The sequence below is a fragment of the Copadichromis virginalis genome, linkage group LG23, assembly GCF_057382275.1.
Source record: "Copadichromis virginalis isolate Kocher_CV1m ecotype Utaka linkage group LG23, C_Virginalis_male_GT1.1, whole genome shotgun sequence".
Classification (NCBI taxonomy): domain Eukaryota; kingdom Metazoa; phylum Chordata; class Actinopteri; order Cichliformes; family Cichlidae; genus Copadichromis; species Copadichromis virginalis.
Genome location: NC_140639.1, coordinates 19,980,165 through 19,997,795, shown reverse-complemented (window position 1 = coordinate 19,997,795; position 17,631 = coordinate 19,980,165). Strand labels below are relative to the sequence as shown.

The 17,631-nt window shown below is 44.1% G+C and overlaps 1 protein-coding gene across 1 annotated transcript; it reads left to right on the top strand.

Annotated features, from left to right (window-relative positions):
• Positions 1-50: 50 nt before the first annotated feature.
• Positions 51-3,242, top strand: LOC146680719 (mid1-interacting protein 1-B-like). Its single transcript, XM_085449019.1, has 2 exons — positions 51-200; positions 908-3,242. Exon 2 carries the CDS (start codon positions 1,090-1,092, stop codon positions 1,570-1,572), a length of 483 nt encoding a protein of 160 aa, XP_085305145.1. The 5' UTR covers positions 51-200; positions 908-1,089; the 3' UTR covers positions 1,573-3,242.
• Positions 3,243-17,631: the final 14,389 nt, after the last annotated feature.

Genomic DNA, 17,631 nt, shown 5'->3' with positions numbered 1-17,631 from the left:
ATGCAACACTATCCGACGTTCTCCGTGACGTCACACCCTCTGTGATTGGCTGTGATCGTGATCCCATGTTTTGCTCCGCCCCGACTCTCCTGCCTCCCTAACAACCACCACCGGCCCGACCGTCTGCAAGATCCCTTTTCCGGACAGCTTTAACGGGCAGAAGCAGCGACTTGGTACCCAGGAACCACAGCCGACATACGGTAAGCTGACGTAGGCGCACTGCCGCCGGTGTTTACCCGTTTTAAAAGTAGACTTAGCGAGCTAACTGTACCCGGAATCACCCGCTGGCTGGGGTGGCGAGGCTAATAAGAGCAGCCCGACGGTCATTTGTTCCGGTTAAAATGAAGATTCAAGTGTAAGCGTCGCTAATTCACAGTTACATAGACTGGAAGGATGGTTTATTGGGCCCGCCTGTTCAAAGGTCCCCTGGTTTAGCTTTAGAATGAAGCAGGTAGAGGCCGGTGCCGTGATTCCCCTTCATTTCCGTGTTTTCTCCTGCAGACCCCCCTCCTCCTCTGCCCGGGCTGCCACCGCAGGTGTTCACGCTGTTTTTAAAAAAAACGTTGCCAGCACCTCACGTTTATTTGCATGCGAGGCTGTGGCTGTGCAGCACAGAGAGATTTAAATAATGCAAACCGATCTTCAGCAGCAACAGAGGTGGCTGAATATGAAGTGAGTAACGGCGGTGAGGCGGGGGGAATCCGATGTCCGATAATGGATGCAGGATATACTGTTAAAGCTGGCTAGTTCCCCCATCCCTGAGCTTTGTAGTTAAATCATGAAGGCCTCAAATGACCCTGCAGATGTCATGGGTGTCCAGCATGTCCAGGAGATGTCCTGGATATGCTGGGTCTCCATTTGAAGCTGCTTCATCCTTCCTCCTCTTCCTTTTGTGTTTTTATATCAGGTTTATGCCTCTGGGGTCAGCTGGAGTCCTGCAGCAGAAACACGGGGCCCTCAGCTCAGGAGCTGGCCCATTTTGGAGCAGTGAGTGCCTCCGCAGTCTCTCAGTAATCCTTTAAGGAGCATTAGCGGGCTAAGTTTGGCGCTGCGACCGCTGGCCAACACGGGCCCTCACCAGCCGCCGTCATGCAGATACCTGACTCCTACAACCAGAAGAACTCGCTCTTCAACGCCATGAACCGCTTCATTGGCGCTGTCAACAACATGGACCAGACAGTGATGTTGCCCAGCCTGCTGCGGGACGTCCCGCTGGACGACAGGGATGACCTGAAGCCGACAGAGAACGGGGATGGTGGGGATGACGGTGGTGGCACAGGTAGCACCAGCCCCACTCACGACAGCGCCTACTTCCAGCCTGATACTGACATGTACAGCTCATACATCCTGCTTAAATCCATCCGCAATGACATCGAGTGGGGCGTCGTGCAAGGCGAGGAGTTGCGGAAGGAGAAGGCGGGTGTGGCCAGCATGGTGGTGGCAGAGGAGGATGACCTGGAGAAGCAGTTTCACTTCCACCTGAATGGACTCCACGCGGTTCTGTCGAAACTGACGCATAAAGCTAACACACTGACGAATCGCTACAAGGAGGAGATCGGCTGCAGAAACTGAGCGCTGAATGTCCTGACGGTTGGCGCTCTATGGGTTTTAGCTCAGTAACTACAAGCGAAGGAAGGAGCATGTGCAGACGCCAGAATTCACTTAAAAGCTTTTTCACAGCCCACAGTGGTGGATATCATTGTGTTAAATTAACTAGCCAGTCCCAAAAACGGTGAATAAAAATATCTGCAGATTGATTGTGTGACTGGAACAATTTGGGCATTTTTTGTCAAATAATGAGAACTACAATTTTAATAACAGTTATTCCTTGTAAGGGTCGTTAAATCATCTTAAATGCCATGTTTTTGTATTCACCGGCAGCTTTTTGGATCTCATTTTGGCACATGCACTGATGCTGACTTCATTCATTATAGCCGATTTATGCTTTGGTCTTTTTGAAGAGACTTGGCAGGGACATCAGTATATGTCACTAAGCACAAAGCTGATTCAAGCTTTAAAATTCTGAATTAAGTCTGGATCTGTGCTACTAAACAGTAAGTCAGTACAGTAATGAATTTGTAGAGAATGTTTTCACATGAAATCAAATCACCTCAAATTAATACGTTTAAGAGATAGATGATGGGTATGCAGGAGAAGGACAAAGGATCTAAAATTGATTAATTTTGAATATTTGGGTGGTTTCATCAGAAGAAATCTGTTGCACTTCTAAACTACTGTAAACAAACATAACCTTAAAAAAACAAACAAACCCTAAACTAAACCATTTTAAATGAAATAGGATCCTGGTATAATCCCTGTGGAATGCCACTGATCCAAAAATCTGTCTCTGATTCCAATAACTCTTTCTTTGGCATACTTTAAACACCTGAATCCACTGTTTGTCTTCTGGATATGACATCTTGTTAAGATTCGGCAGATTAGAGTGTCTCTGCTCTGACCTCCCTACAGCAGTTTGTAGTTAAAGAGCTAAAACATGTTCTTCATGGACTTTTTTTTTTTTTTTTTTTTTTTTTTTTTTTGTCCCTTGAAGACTTCGTCGAGGTGGTGGGCTGCTTGCATTCTATTTTCAGGGTTGACGTCTGTCCGTTTAAAAGAAACAAAAAAAAAATCTCCTGACATCCTTCATTTCATGCTGCAAATTCCAAACTATGCAAACACACGAGAGCACAAAAGAAGCTGGCTTGACATTTCTGTACAGCTTTAGACGCACAAAAAGGAGAAAATATGAATCCTTAAATTTCCCAATCGTAATAAGAAACCTGTTCTCATGGTGCATGATCGTTCATAACCTGTTAACATCTCCTGACAATCGATTGTAACCAGACCACAAATTCTCAGTTCTTTGGTTTAACTTAAATGTGGAAGTTCTGATATTTTAAAGATGCCACAGTTTGTCCATTTATTAAAGGACTAAAGCACCTTATTTTTAAAATTTTAAGGAGTTTGGCAGAAACCCATTGTTTTTGTCTGGTTTCAGCTGAATAAAAGAGAAGGTGTAATGAATGGTTATTGGCTGATTTTTGAACTGAACTTAAAGAAGCGAATGTTTTGTTTGTCGTCTCAAAGCTTTGTTAATGAATTGAACACTGTGCTTGATGGTCGATGACATGTGAAGGCGTTCTGGAGTCTGTGTGTGTGAAGAATGCTGGGTGTACATATACTGATGTTTATTGGTTTTTCTATTTCTGTCCAGTTTGACCATTAAAAGATTTTGGTGTGTATTTTTGGTTTAGTTTTTAGAAAAGTGGCAACTGTTGTAGTTTAACCCCAACAATGATCTTTGTCCAACACTAACCCAGCAGTTTTAATGGTAATTAAAAACTGAATCTGCTAAGTTTCAGAGGTAGAGGTGGTTTCAGATGCTTTTTTAAGGGATCATTTTGCATTTCATTATGTTGTGGTTTTGCAGACATGTGACCACTAACCACATGACATTAAGTTATGGTAAATGGTCTGTATTTGTATAGCGCTTTTACTAGTCCCCAAGGACCCCAAAACGCTTTACACAACCAGTCATCCACCCATTCACACACACATTCATACACTGGTGATGGCAAGCTACATTGTAGCCACAGCCACCCTGGGGCGCACTGACAGAGGCGAGGCTGCCGGACACTGGCCCACTGACCACCACCAGTGGGCAACGGGTAAAGTGTCTTGCCCAAGGACACAATGACCGAGACTGTCCAAGCCAGGGCTCGAACCGGCAACCTTCCGATTACAAGGCGAACTCCCAAGTTATCATTTGTGATGTGTGACAATCATGGTAACTGAATGATCAAGTAAATAAGGCCCCAGTCACAGGCCCAGAAACCAGTCTGAAACCACTTGTCATGAAGGAATTCATATTATTGTTATTAAGTATTTACCAACTGTTTGCTGATGGTTGATTGCATTCAAAGGGGAAATGATAGCTAAAGCCTCTGTTACACAGTCATGTTAGTGACCACCTGGCACTAGGAACAAATGTCTATTCCCCAACCAGGTGACAAATACCTCCTTATGCTTGGTTTAGTTGTTGGCGTCTTGCAGAGGTCATATTTTGCTTTGAAGTGATGGATTTGTCCACAAACTCCATCCAGCTGCCCTCTGAGCTGTAGTGAAACAAAAAATGTAACGAACTGGAAATGGCGGCCCTTTGCCTCATGCCTTGTGGGCACGACATCACATGAGAAACCTCAGCAGAAAACCCCTTAATAAATGTTTTAGGCGGAATATCTGGGAGCATGTTTCTATGAATGTGGACTCCCAGAAGTGGAGCTCTAGGTAAAGTATTTAGATATCTGGCAGCAGATTTGCCTGTAGAAACCAGAGCTTCTCATGTACGAGGCACATATTCACAGGGCTCACCACAGCAGGTAGCGCCACATGTTTGATTTGGCATATTTATGCCAGATGCCCCGTAAGGATTTGTGTATCCTCCTGGTCTCAAACCTTCATGTGTTAAGGAACATAATATCTTTGAAATAATGCAGGTAGTTTCACAGATATCAAAACAAATGTCCAACTTCATTGTGATATTCCCCATGTATGACACCATACACCAAATCCAGATGGACTTCTTTAGACAATGGAAATTTCTAATAAATAAATAAACAAGTGCATCTTTGCCCTGAAATGTGTTTCCAGGCAAATCTGTGATGGTCAGGTGGGAGGAATTTAATGAGCTGGCATTGAATGACCCAGTTTTATTTAAAGAGCAAGGAAGCTCCAGTAAAAAGACATGTGTTTTTAAAGTTCAACAAATATATGACAGTTAAGTGAATGAATAGTTACAATTATGTTTGTTTTTGCTGAGTTTTGCCTAAATTGAGCAGCCCGACCTTCAGGTTTAGGGTTTGACATTATATTAGTCATAACCTATAAGATACAGCAAAGACTGGGGATCTTACAGATGGCTCTAGATGTATTAATAAATAAAAAAAATAACTAATAAATCTAGGTCATCCACAGCAAATTGGTACAAATTAAAGATATAAGCAACATCTCTCCAAAATCCTAACATATTAAAAATTAACCAGTGCTGATAATCTTTTTCTTCAGATTTTTTGCTTGCTCTAAACTCCAGAAAGGTTCCCATTAATGCCCTGTGTGACAAAGAAAAGCATCAAATACTGTCTTAATCTTTTCTTTTTTTTTTTGATCTGTAAAAATGCTGATTAACAGGAAGTCGTCATCGCCGGGTTATTCTGGGTTGTATCAGATCAGCAGGTGAATCTTGTCGATCATTAAATTCATGGAAAGACTAACAGGACATCTGCAGCCAATCACACCTCCATTCACCTGTAATCTTCCATAATCCCTCCGACCTCGGAGCTGAAATGACTAAACTCAGCTGCCAGATAGTTTCCAGCACAGAGGAGTCAGTGAACGCCCCTTCACCCGCCAGAAACCATCTGCTGCTTAGTGTTATGGAGCGATTGTGGCTCAAGAGTTGGCAGTTTGTCTTGTAATCGGAAGGTTGCTGGTTCGAGCCCCGGCTCGGACAGTCTCAGTCGTTGTGTCCTTGGGCAAGACACTTCACCCATTGCCTACTGGTGGTGGTCAGAGGGCCCGGTGGCGCCAGTGTCCGGCAGCCTCGCCTCTGTCAGTGCGCCCCAGGGCGGCTGTGGCTACAATGTAGCTTGCCATCACCAGTGTGTGAATGTGTGGATGACTGAATGTGTAAAGCGCTATATAAATACAGGCCATTTACCATTTATGTTGATTCATCAGTTATTTATACATAAAGAAAATAATATATAAAGAAGAAAAATTAATTAAGGAACAAATATTAAGAAGAGTAGCCTTATAGAAGGTTAGAAAAGTGACCAAAAAAAATTATTTTAATGTTTTTAAGATGGACCAATTTTATTATATTTTACTATTATATTATTTAATATTATATTATTATATTTTACTATAACAGTATGACAGGTTTGGATAGGAACACTCCCCTTAATTTGTTTGTCTCAATTAGGTAAAATACCATTCAGGTGAATCAGCCATGCAATGAGCACATAATGCCCATCCAAAAGTCACTGAATAGCTCCGTGAAATCACCTGGCCTAAGATGATGTTTGGATAATGTTGGTTTCTGTTTTTACTTCTTCTGGGCCTCAAACAAAACCCATAAATATCAAAACGTTACATTCAAAATGTAGGGTTATTGTCTCAAAATTTTAGGTAATTGTCTCAACACTGTCAAAATTTGGGGTCATTATCTAAAGATTTAGGGTTATCTCAAAATTTGTGTTCACTATTCCAGATTTCAGATAGTTTACTTCAAATTTAGGGTTAGTATGTCAGGATTGTGGGTTATCTCAAAATATTGGGTCATTATCTCTTTTTTTTGTTTGTTTAGATTATCTAAAATGCTTGGTAAATGTTCTAAAAAATTGCCATTTATCTAAAAGGCCTGGGTTACCTCAAAACATGGGGTTAATATCTCAGTATTTTGGGTAAATTATATCAAATTTATAGATCATTTATCCCACATGTCTAAAATTTAGGGTTTTCTCAAGATCTTGGGTGAACATTTCAAATTTTTGAGATAGTTTACCCCAAATTTATGGTATCTCAGAATGTTTGGTTATTATTTGAAAATATTGGGTAAATAGCTCATAATTCTGGGTTATGAAAACCTTTTGGTCATCATCTCAATATTTTGAGTGAATTATCTGAAATTGTTTGGTCAATTGTCATCTCAAAATTTTGAGATTTACCCAATAGTTCTGATTAGTATCTCAAATCTCATTTTAAGATTATTGTCTCAAAATACTGGTCAATTATCTCAAAATAATAATTCACTACTGCATGTTTTTGGTTCACCAGAATTTATCAGGCTTTCTGTGAAGTGCAACCTGGTGGTGGAAAAAAAGGGATAAAGTTGTTGGGCCATTTCAACAATATAGTTAATGGAAATTTGTCTTGGTGTGCTCACACATACAGCAAAGTCAAGTTTATTTATACAGCACATTTCCAAAGTCCATGATGCAAGTGCTTAACAATGTAAAATGCCACTAAAATAAATAAAATGCACAACAACAATGCAGTAAAATATAGAAAAATTAATTAATAAATAAAATAGTCAATAAAAACAACAAAAACAACAACCACAAAAACCAAAATGTTTAGGTCAATGTGTTTTAAATGCTAGACTATAAAAATGTGTCTTTAGTAAAGGTTTAAAGTGTTTGAGCATTTGTATGATCTAATATTAAGAGGAAGACTATTCCAGAGTCTGGGACCTGCCACAGAGAAGGCTCTGTCACCATGAGATTTCAGTTTAGCGCGTGGAATAGTTAAAGGGTAGTTTTGACCTGGACCTCACGGTTCTTTCTGGAGCATAATTAAATAGGAGCTCAGACAGGTAAGAAGGAGTTTGGCCGTTAAGTGATTTAAAAACAAAAAGTAAGATTTTAAATTGGATCCTGTAAGGAACAGGAAGCCAGTGTAGAGAGGCCAACACTGAGGTAATATGCAGCTGCATTTTGGACCAACTGGAGACGATACAGTAAGGCACATAACAGCACAACATGATACAAAACACAAGTGCATGCAACCCTGTCATACTACAGGGGGTGTCCCTATCTTTAAAGTGCTTTTCAGTGCAATGAGTTGCAGTCAAGATTGCAGGAGTGAAAAGCCCATACTGCAGAAGGTACAGTTAATGTTGCAAGTGCATGATGCATATGTATGAGATTCAGGGCATAATACACTCTGACTTCAAAATAAAAGCCCAGAGGGTTTTTTAAAGAAGGCTGCCAGGTAGTAAGACTTACCTATAAAGGGACTGGATTGACGCCCGAAAACAACATGCTTGATCTAAATAAAACAATGTTCTAATTTTTTTTAAATCTAAAATTGTTTTTTATACATTTTATTGAAAGTTAAAGTTTCCATTCATTTAATTTATTGCAGTTTGTCCTCTAACAGACTTCAATAAAAATGTCAGCAGGGGGCGCTGTGGTAACACCACTGTATACACACACACACACACACACCTCATATCACTGTGCAGCAGAGTGAGTGTGTGTATGTGTCTGTGTGTGTGTGCGTGTCAGAGTGCCAATTAGTGTTTGGGAGGTTGGGCCCAGAATAATTAACACACACATACACACACCCACACACAAAAACGGTTTTCATTAGTTTGTGTGTAAATGTTTGCGTGCGGAGGAATGAAGGCAAAGTGTGAAAATTAAAGGTCAAAGGTCAGCAGCAGGAGGGGGTGGAGGAGCGTGTTTAAAGTTTTTGTGTGATTGATTGCTGATCAGTGTGTGTGTGTGTGTGTGTGTGTGTGTGTGTGTATTTGTACTTTAAACCTAATCCCAGCCCTCCTCTTTATGTGTGTGTGTGTGAGAGTGTGTGTTTCTTTGTGTGCGTGTCTCCGGCGTTGTCGGTGCTGTCAGGCCTCGTTTCCGTGACGGCCGGCGCTGCAGCTCTGATTATTCACCTGTCACGCCGCTCGCTCTCTCTCCCACACGATGTTTCTCGCCTGCGTGCGTGTGTGTCTCCCTCCTCCCTCTGCGGCTCACTGCTTTGACAGACAGTCGGAGGTTTCCACAGCCTGTACACACACACACACACATGCACACACCACAAATGTCTCTGTTATGACAGCTTTCACACATTTTCTAGGTAAATTTTTTTTTAAATCACAATCCGACCACCAGGGGGCACCAAAACAAGAACTGTATTGTTACACTAAAAAACACCTTTTTTGCCAAGTTAACAGCAAATAATTTATGATAATAAAAAGTAGAAGAATAAAAATTATGTTATTTATTTTACTCAAGTATCTGACCTAACATGACCTTCATGTTTGTAGCTACTGTGGTCAATATTTTTATCATCTTTCTGTCATTATTGGATTGACTGACGGATTAAATCTTTCGGGTCAATTTCCTATTTGTTAATGGGCATCCAAATGTCCAGAGTCAAGCATTGCTTTGTCACTGGCAGATGATCGCTGGTGCCCATCGAAGGTTCTAGGTGGATAAGTAACGTTTTCATTTGTCACTTAACTGTATCCCTTACTCTTATTAGTAGTCACTTAAGTCGCTTTCCTTCAAGCTGAGAAATGTTTACTTCAATTGTTCCACTTTGCATCGCCGGAAATTTCTTCACCTGCTATCTTGTGGAGCTGCTGAACATCATAAACTTTTAATGGTTCACAATCCAGCCTTGACGACCTGGCCAGAGTGTGTCCCAACTCTTGCCCAGTGACAGCTGGGATAGGCTCCATCACCCAGGCGACACTGATAAAGAAAGGAGAAAGAAAAGCAGAAGAGAATGGATGGCCGTATGGATGGATGATCATGGATGATTCATGAGCACAACATCTCTGCTAGTCACTTCCTGTGTGGACTTCCTTTTAGATTGTGTTTCTTCAAGCTAACATTACTTTAATTGCTAAGAGGAGAATGAAACACAAATATAGCTTGACATCACCCATTGGTTAGAGAAGCCCCAATCTGAAGCCTCAAAAATGAATTTGATCACCTCTGCCTAGTTTGCAGTCAAGTGACCACTAATGACATTAATTTATCCACCTTTTTGGGCGTATGACAATGTAAAGTCAATCCAGATCTGATCCATGACTGTTTGCTATGTGGTTGCTGGAGACTGATGAGAGTTAGATAGTGACTGATCAGTGAGAACCTGGTAACCTCTGCCTCCTATGGAAAAATTTGTATTCCCCGAATGGTTGGTGAATGTCTTCTGGCAAACACTTTGGTTGTTAGCAGATTGCCGTGGTTGTCTGTGCTTTCCACTGAAGACGGCTACTTTAGTGAAACACGAAAATGGAGAACATTTGCCTTCAAAGTCTAAAGTAAATATGTAAGTAGTGGCACAATTTTACTCTGGTTGCTAGCAGAATTATTTTAAGTTTTAGTACCATTTGGCTAATAGTCAGCAAGTGCTTGCAGACAAATCACTCTCTGCCAGACAAACTATGGGAAACTGATAACCAAAAAGGGAGTGGCAAGTGTAACCTTTGTTTTTTTAACCATGGGTAGCTTGTGTTCAAAATAGTTCACAGTCACTTTCTGTTATTTAGGCGAGAGTCTGTTTGTTGACTAACATTAGTAAACATTAGTTAATGTTCCACTTGTTTTTGGCTTGTTATTGTTTTTTTGTTTTTTGTTTGTTTTTTATTATATTTTATTTTCAGATGTTACAGACGGGACAGACATGAGTGAGGGATAGGAAAGGGAGAAAGAAAGAGGAAGGAAAGGAAAAACAGAAGGGGAGAGGGACAGTGAGAAAGGGGGGGAGAAAAAAAATAAAAATCTCCTGGATCACCTGTTGAGAGAGGAATAGAAAACAAGCAAAAAAGACAAAAAAAACAAAACAAAGCAACATACTAAACACAACACCATCGCATTAATCTAGCTAAGTGTAAACAGCAGTAAATACTAAATATTCAATGTTGTTGTGCAGCACGCAGGACAGATGTGCCTCGAAGTAGCAGCCAAGAAAGGTGTAATTTGGGTCTACGAGCAGTGAACACCCGTGTGCATACCTGTGTGGATCAGCGTGCTTGTATTCCAAAGGTTTCTCCATGTAACGATCTGCTAGGGAGTGTGGGGGGGCCACAGCCCCGTCCTCCAGGGTGTGAAGCAGGTATGGAGGAGATCAAAACTCCAGACATCCAGAGGCCCCCAGAACACAAGAGACCAAGGAAGACCAACAGAGGGGCAGCCGCGCCACTATCCCGGAAAGAGCTGAGGAGAGTCCCAGATGAGGGCTCACTCAGCAGCCGCGGAGCAGAAGCCAGGGGGAGTTGCAGTGACGCGCCCATGAGCTCCGCCGGCCGCCAGCTGTTCCTGAGTGACCGAGCCCCAGGCCGAGAGGCCGGGGGCACCCCACCTCCGAAGGGGCCCGAGCGAGCCCCAGGCTCCAGGCCCCGATAAGCGGCCGCCAAGGAGTGAGCCGGTGTGTACCTGGACGCCCACCCCCAGACACAAAGAACCACCAACGCACCGACACCTGAGGGAGTCCGCCACCGGCAGGGGAAGTGGTGGTGGGTGGAGATAGGCCTCCAAACCTTGGAGGGCCTGAGGTGTCCCCAGAGAGGTGGTGTCTGATACCCAACCTGACATATAGACACAGACATACAGGCACACACAGACACAAACATCCATTCCCACCCTCATGCTCTCATATGCACTTACTCCACACTCAACCAACGTGGAGACAGACATAAAGAGACGCTGTACACACGATCACACTCCCCAAGCGTACTCTACAAACCGGGTCTAGGTACCCTTGCCCCTGGAGGGGGGAACTGCACCCAGACCCAGGTGGTGTTACCCTTTTCCCTGCGGTGGGGAGAGGCAGACCACCCCGACTCCGTAGCAGCAGGGAGGCCCCACACTCCAGACCGCAGTCGGACGGCCAACTCCTCCTCCTAGCCCCCCCCGCTCCAGCAGGCCGCAGAGAATGGGGGTGGGAGAAGACTCCAAACCTCCCTCCACCCGCTCATTGTAGTGTTGATGCATGTGTGTTCTAAGGTGTAATTAAAACCCAGGAGGGCATGGAGCCACCTGCCAGAGAGCAGCAGGTAAGCGCATGGTCCCTCCTGATAGCCCTCAATGTCTAAGTGTGTTTAAAATTGAGAGGTGGGCAACGACGCCAGGGGTGGGGTGTACACCCTGATGGTAATTTGGACTCCGTGATTGTGCCCACCCCCAAGATCCTATATGTATGTGTAATGAGAGTGTGAGTAATGTGAATGTCTACGTTGTGGGATAAAATTGAGGCAGAGGCAGCCAGAAGGGGACAGAGGGGGGGGGGGGGGGGGTAGCCTCCTCTGCACCCTGGTGACATACCCCTACTCCAAGGTCCTGCATGTGTGGGTGGTTGTGGTGGAGCGGGAAGAGGGAGGCAGCTGGAGATGGGGAGGGAAGGAAGGGAGGGGCAGGTAACCCCTCCCTGGGGCCAGCTCCCCCGCTGACCCCAGTAGGCACTCCCACACTCCGCGACCCGCCAGGGAAAGGGGGCCCAGGCCCATCCAGACCGGGGCCCAGTGCAGCAGCGCCCCCCCGGCCCCACAGAGCACGGGACAGTCCACCCAACCCTACCACAGAGAAAACTGCACCCACCCCACCATCCACTCATCTTCCAGACTACATAAGACAGTAAACGCCCAGGCTGAGATCTTCCTCCACCTCTCCTGTATCTCCCCCTCCTGCAGAGGGAGCTCCTGAAGAGAGGAAAGCTCCTGCAAGATGTGACCATCTCCCCCACCAGTTGAAGGGCCCCCCAGGTGGCTCGACACACCGGTGGCACCCTGCTCCAGGGCTGGGCCCCCATGCACCCACCCGCCCACAACCCCGGCAACACACCAACCAGGACCCAAGCCCCCGAGGCCCGGCCCGGGCCCCAGCCCAGAGACGGAGCGCCCCCAGAACCTCACGCACATCCCGGACCCACCCAGGGCCAGCCAGGCTACCAGGTCAGTAACCCACGTCCGTCAGCACAGACCCTCCCCTAGCCCCGCTGCACGCAGCCGCGAGGACACAGTCACCTGAGAGCCAACAGAGCCCCCAACCGGACATGACCGCTACCCCGGGTTGAGCCCCCCAAGGAAGATGCCTCCGGGGAACCCCCCGACGCCCTAAGCCTGTCCCTACCCCCACACCAATCACAACAGTGAATTGAGAGGTGGCTTGTTATTGTTGCCGCATCCATTTCTGCTCACCATTATGGATGTGGCTCATTACCGGTGGTGCAAGAGAAGAAGTCAAAACTGGAAATAATGTAATTGCATTTGAGTTTTTTTCCACAAACTGGATTTTTTTTCCAACCGTTGTAACATTTCTATCATGTATGATGTCAGATATCGACATTGTCAAAGCAACATCAGTGCGTCAAGTCGTAAAATCTGTGTACCACAAGTGTATGATTGAATCTCTTCAAGTTGGCAATTTCATGCAAACTGTGCAAACTTTTAATAGTGCAGTAGTATAGTAGCTACAGCCTTGTCTTTATACAGTAATATCACAGAAATACAAACAGCTGAGTTGAGTCCCATGTGGCAAAAAGGGATGATGAGTTGCTTTCATCTGAGTTACATTGATAAGCTGCGATCAGATTGATTGCAATGTGTTGGCATTTACAAATTAGACTGCAATTATTTGCACACCTTCAACAATCTGTCTGAGACTGAGCTGTAGTCAGTGTGAATCAGACCGTGATTGTTTGCAGACAGGTTGCCTCCTATCAAGCAACCTGTGCTAGTGTGTTACAAAAGTGGTCGCCCAGAGCTTCAGAGTGTTGCTCACTGAACTGTGGGATGAACAGGTGCAACTGGTTGCCTAATGCAGCGGTCCCCAACCCCCGGGCCTCGGACCGGTACCGGTCCGTGAGTCGTTTGGTACCGGGCTACGAGAGTTGAGGCTCAGGTGTGAAATGTATAGTTTAAGGTTTTTATCGGTTTCCAGCGTTATTTTGTTATCGTTTTTATCATTAACTCGGTTTTCCTGGGTCTTTTCACGTGTGTTATAAATAAATCTTTTTTTCGGTACCGGTACTAGTTTTGTTTTGTTGTATTTATCCGTGACACCTTAAAGGCCGGTCCGTGAAAATATTGTCAGGCATAAACCGGTCCGTGGCGCAAAATGCAATGAATTTCAATGCAAAAACAAGGCATCCACCAATTTCCCCTAGTTGCAAAGAGGTTGCTGTCCTATTTTGACTCTAGAGGGACTGAGCCATTAGAGGCAACACAGAGTTTGATCAGCCCCTCTTAACCTTTCCTTCAGTCTGTTTTCCATCTTCTTGTTTCAGTTCTTTCTCCTTCTATCTCTGCTGTATCCTGTTGGCTCCTCCTGAAAGCACACACACACTCAAACATGCACACAGTGCCTGTCAGTTGCTGCACTGGGGGAAATTTGCAGCACGGCGATCAATTTGTCACACAGAATGTGTGTGATTTATGCGACCCTGTAGACATCCATTAGCCTCCGTCTCTTTCTGTTTCCCTCCGCTCGTCCTTTCTTCTCGCCTCTTTTCCATTTCTTTCCATCACCCCCTCTCTCTCTGCTACTGTTTCTCATGCCATCATCAGCGGTGATTAGATGCAAAATGAAATGAGCAGCAGAAGATCATAAAAACATGAAAAAAGAACAGCAGATTTTCACAGTTACAGTAAAGTGAAGTTTGCATGGAGAGTCGACACTGACATCATGCCGCAGCTCGTGTAGCACATGAAATCTGATAACACGTTCATCGCACAGAGAAACCCACTCCAAACACAAATCCTTAAAAGCAGGATGTAAATGTACACAATAAACTGATGGCCACATTAGTCTCATCATATTTGTTTTAAAACACCAAGATAGTGGTGGCAATATTTGACTTGAAGCTTTGTGACGGAAGTTTACTATCCAGTTAGTGAGATCACAGTACTTACATCCACATCCAGACCACATCCTCTGGTTGCTTTGGGAAGAATGTGCATTTCGTGAGTGGTTACTTACTGTTTCTAGGTAAAATCGGTAACTGAAAGGATGCTGCATCAATCCTTGCAATTAATTTTTCTAATCGATTCCCACAATTGCTCATGGTTTGCTTGGAAGATGCCAACTTGTCTGTGTAAAGTAGTCAGACTTGAACGTCAAGGAAGGTGGTAGGGAAGCAGACTATGCAGACATTTTAGGTTTCCAAGGTGAGCAATTTATTTACAGTGAACTTAATGTATAACTTAACAAAACTTCCCCCAAATCAATTCAATTAACAAAAGTCTCCTCTCCTCTCCTCTCCTCTCCTCTCCTCTCCTCTCCTCTCCTCTCCTCTCCTCTCCTCTCCTCTCCTCTCCTCTCCTCTCCTCTCCTCTCCTCTCCTCTCCTCTCCTCTCCTCTCCTCTCCATCTGGTAGAGACTGGCTTTAAATAGGGCCATCAATTTCCCTCCAATTGCCCAGCCAGTACCACTCACTCAACTGAGGGATCTAAAACTCTACACAGATTATCTAAAAACACAAAACCTCTACACACTTCTAACATGCACATTTACACAACTAAATGGCAGTATTAACAAAAGGAAAAACATTCAACAAATCTCTTTAAACATTAACACAGACAAAAGGAAGCATCTCTCTGGAAAAAGAAACCCCTCCACTTGGTTTGACCTGATGATGTCATGTGTGACATGATCAGGACTTTAAAATGAGGAAATGCCAGGCGGGCGTTTCCCCACACCTGACACTCATGATGACTGAAAAGACAAACAGTGTAAGTATGAACAAATGACTTAATCTGTAACATAATAAAGTATAAAGAAACATAACTTAGTATTTGTCTTAATTTGCAGAATGTTTGATTTGCCGGCAACAAAACGCTTACATAAACAAACCCGGGATAGTGAGTGAAGCAATGTTACTTGACAAATAGCAAATCATAGCAAATACCTAGAAACAGAATAATGTGTACAATGTGCAAAAAAAAGGTAAACACATATGGGACAAATGGAGAGAATTGCAACTGCTTCTCCACTTTGTCACAGTCTGCAAATAGTTGCCAACTGAAACTGAAAAGTGCAAAACGTCAGTATAAAAGTTAAGCCTCACTGATGCGGCCAACACATTTCAAAGGCACAACTTTTATTTTGAAGGTTAGCTTTTAACAGTTTGTATTACTGCCTGGCAAGTAGTTAACAAGTCAGCAGACAAGTTGGGATCTTCCATACAATCTATGGGCAACTGCAGCAACTTGCTAATGATAAATTCAAATTCAAATTTTATTTGTCACGTACACAGTCATACACAGTACGATATGTAGTGAAATGCTTGGACAACTGCTCGTGACCTAAAGAAAACAAAAAAGGAAAGGCTATGAATAAGATAGGAAATAAATATGAAAAATTAAAAAGGGTAAATTTAACTAGGAAGGAATAAAATATAAATTAAGGTTAAAAATGAAATAACTGTACAACACAAATTAGAATGAAGGGTAAATTTAACTGGGAAGAATAAGATAAAGATAAATATATAAATTAAAGTTGAAAATAAAATAACTGTACAACAAAATACACAATATAGAACTATATAAGAATGTATGAAGAAATCTAAATATAAATAAATATATACACAATAACAGCAGCTGTACAAGTATTAACCGGAAATGAAGAATATAGTGACCAGTGTTGTGCAAAACCAAAGTCCAGAAAGTCCAGTGTGTGTGTAAGAACCATATGTGTGGGTCAGTACTGTGTGGTGGTGTGATTGAGAGACCGTATCGCCTGCGGGAAGAAGCTCCTCCTCAGTCTCTCTGTGTTGGTCTTCAGGGAGCGGAATCGCTTTCCTGACCTCAGCAGAGAGAACAGTCTGTTGTTGGGATGGCTGAGGTCCTTCACGATCTTCCTGGCCTTGGTCCAGCACCGCCTGCTGTAGATTGAGTGCAGGTCAGGGAGCTCGGAGCGGATGGTGCGCTCAGCTGACCGCACAACCCTCTGTAGAGCTCGTCTGTCCTGCATGGTGCTGTTCCCGAACCAGGTTAAGATGTTTCCCGCCAGGATGCTCTCTATGGTGCACGAGTAAAAGTTCCTGAGCACCTTGGAGGGCAGTTGGAAGTCTCTCAAGCGTCTGAGGTGGTAGAGACGCTGACGGGCCTTTTTCACCACGGTGTTGATGTGACAGGACCATGACAGGTCCTGCGTGATGTGAACTCCGAGGTATTTGAAGCTGTCCACTCTCTCCACTGGGCACTCGTTGATGACGGGGGTCTGGTAGTTCCTCTCCTGCTTAGTGCTGAAGTCCACTATCAGCTCCTTTGTCTTACTGACGTTTAGAAGGAGGTTGTTCCTCTGGCACCAGTTCTCCAGATTCCTAATCTCCTTCAGGTAGGCCGTCTCGTTGTTATCAGAGATCAGGCCCACCACGACGGTGTCGTCAGCAAACTTGATGATGGTGGTGGAGCTGGTAGTGGCCACACAGTCATATGTGTACAAAGAGTACAGCAGGGGGCTCAGAACACACCCCTGGGGGGCTCCAGTGCTGAGAGTGGTGGAGGCTGAGACATGTCCGCCCATCCTTACTGCCTGTGGTCTGCCAGTTAGGAAGTTGGAGATCCACTGACACATAGATGAGCTGAGTCCCAGATGCTCCAGCTTGGTGGTGAGTGTGGAGGGAATTATGGTGTTAAATGCAGAGCTGTAGTCTATGAAGAGCATTTTAACATAATTCCCCCTTCTAGTGTCCAAGTGAGTGAGTGATGTGTGGAGGAGATGAGAGATGGCATCGTCTGTGGAACGATTTGGACGGTAAGCGAACTGTAGTGGGTCCAGTGTGTCTGGTAGTGAAGAAATGATGAAGTCTCTGACCAGGCGTTCAAAACACTTCATCACTACTGAGGTGAGGGCTACAGGGCGATAGTCATTGAGAGAAGCAGGGTGGGGTTTCTTCGGGACAGGAACAATGATGGACTCTTTGAAGCATGTGGGGATCACCGACTGAGATAAAGAGATGTTGAATATCTCAGTGAACACAGGAGCTAGCTGGTATGCGCAGTCTCTTAGGATACGACCTGGGATGCCGTCTGGTCCTGCTGCTTTCCTGGTGTTCAAAGTAATCAAAAGTTTTTTGGTCAATTTTTACAATTTCACCTGGCTCCTAGATCATTACCCA

Excerpts from the sequence above, each read along its gene's own strand:
- LOC146680719 (XM_085449019.1), top strand. The coding sequence starts at position 1,090 with ATGCAGATACCTGACTCCTACAACCAGAAGAACTCGCTCTTCAACGCC.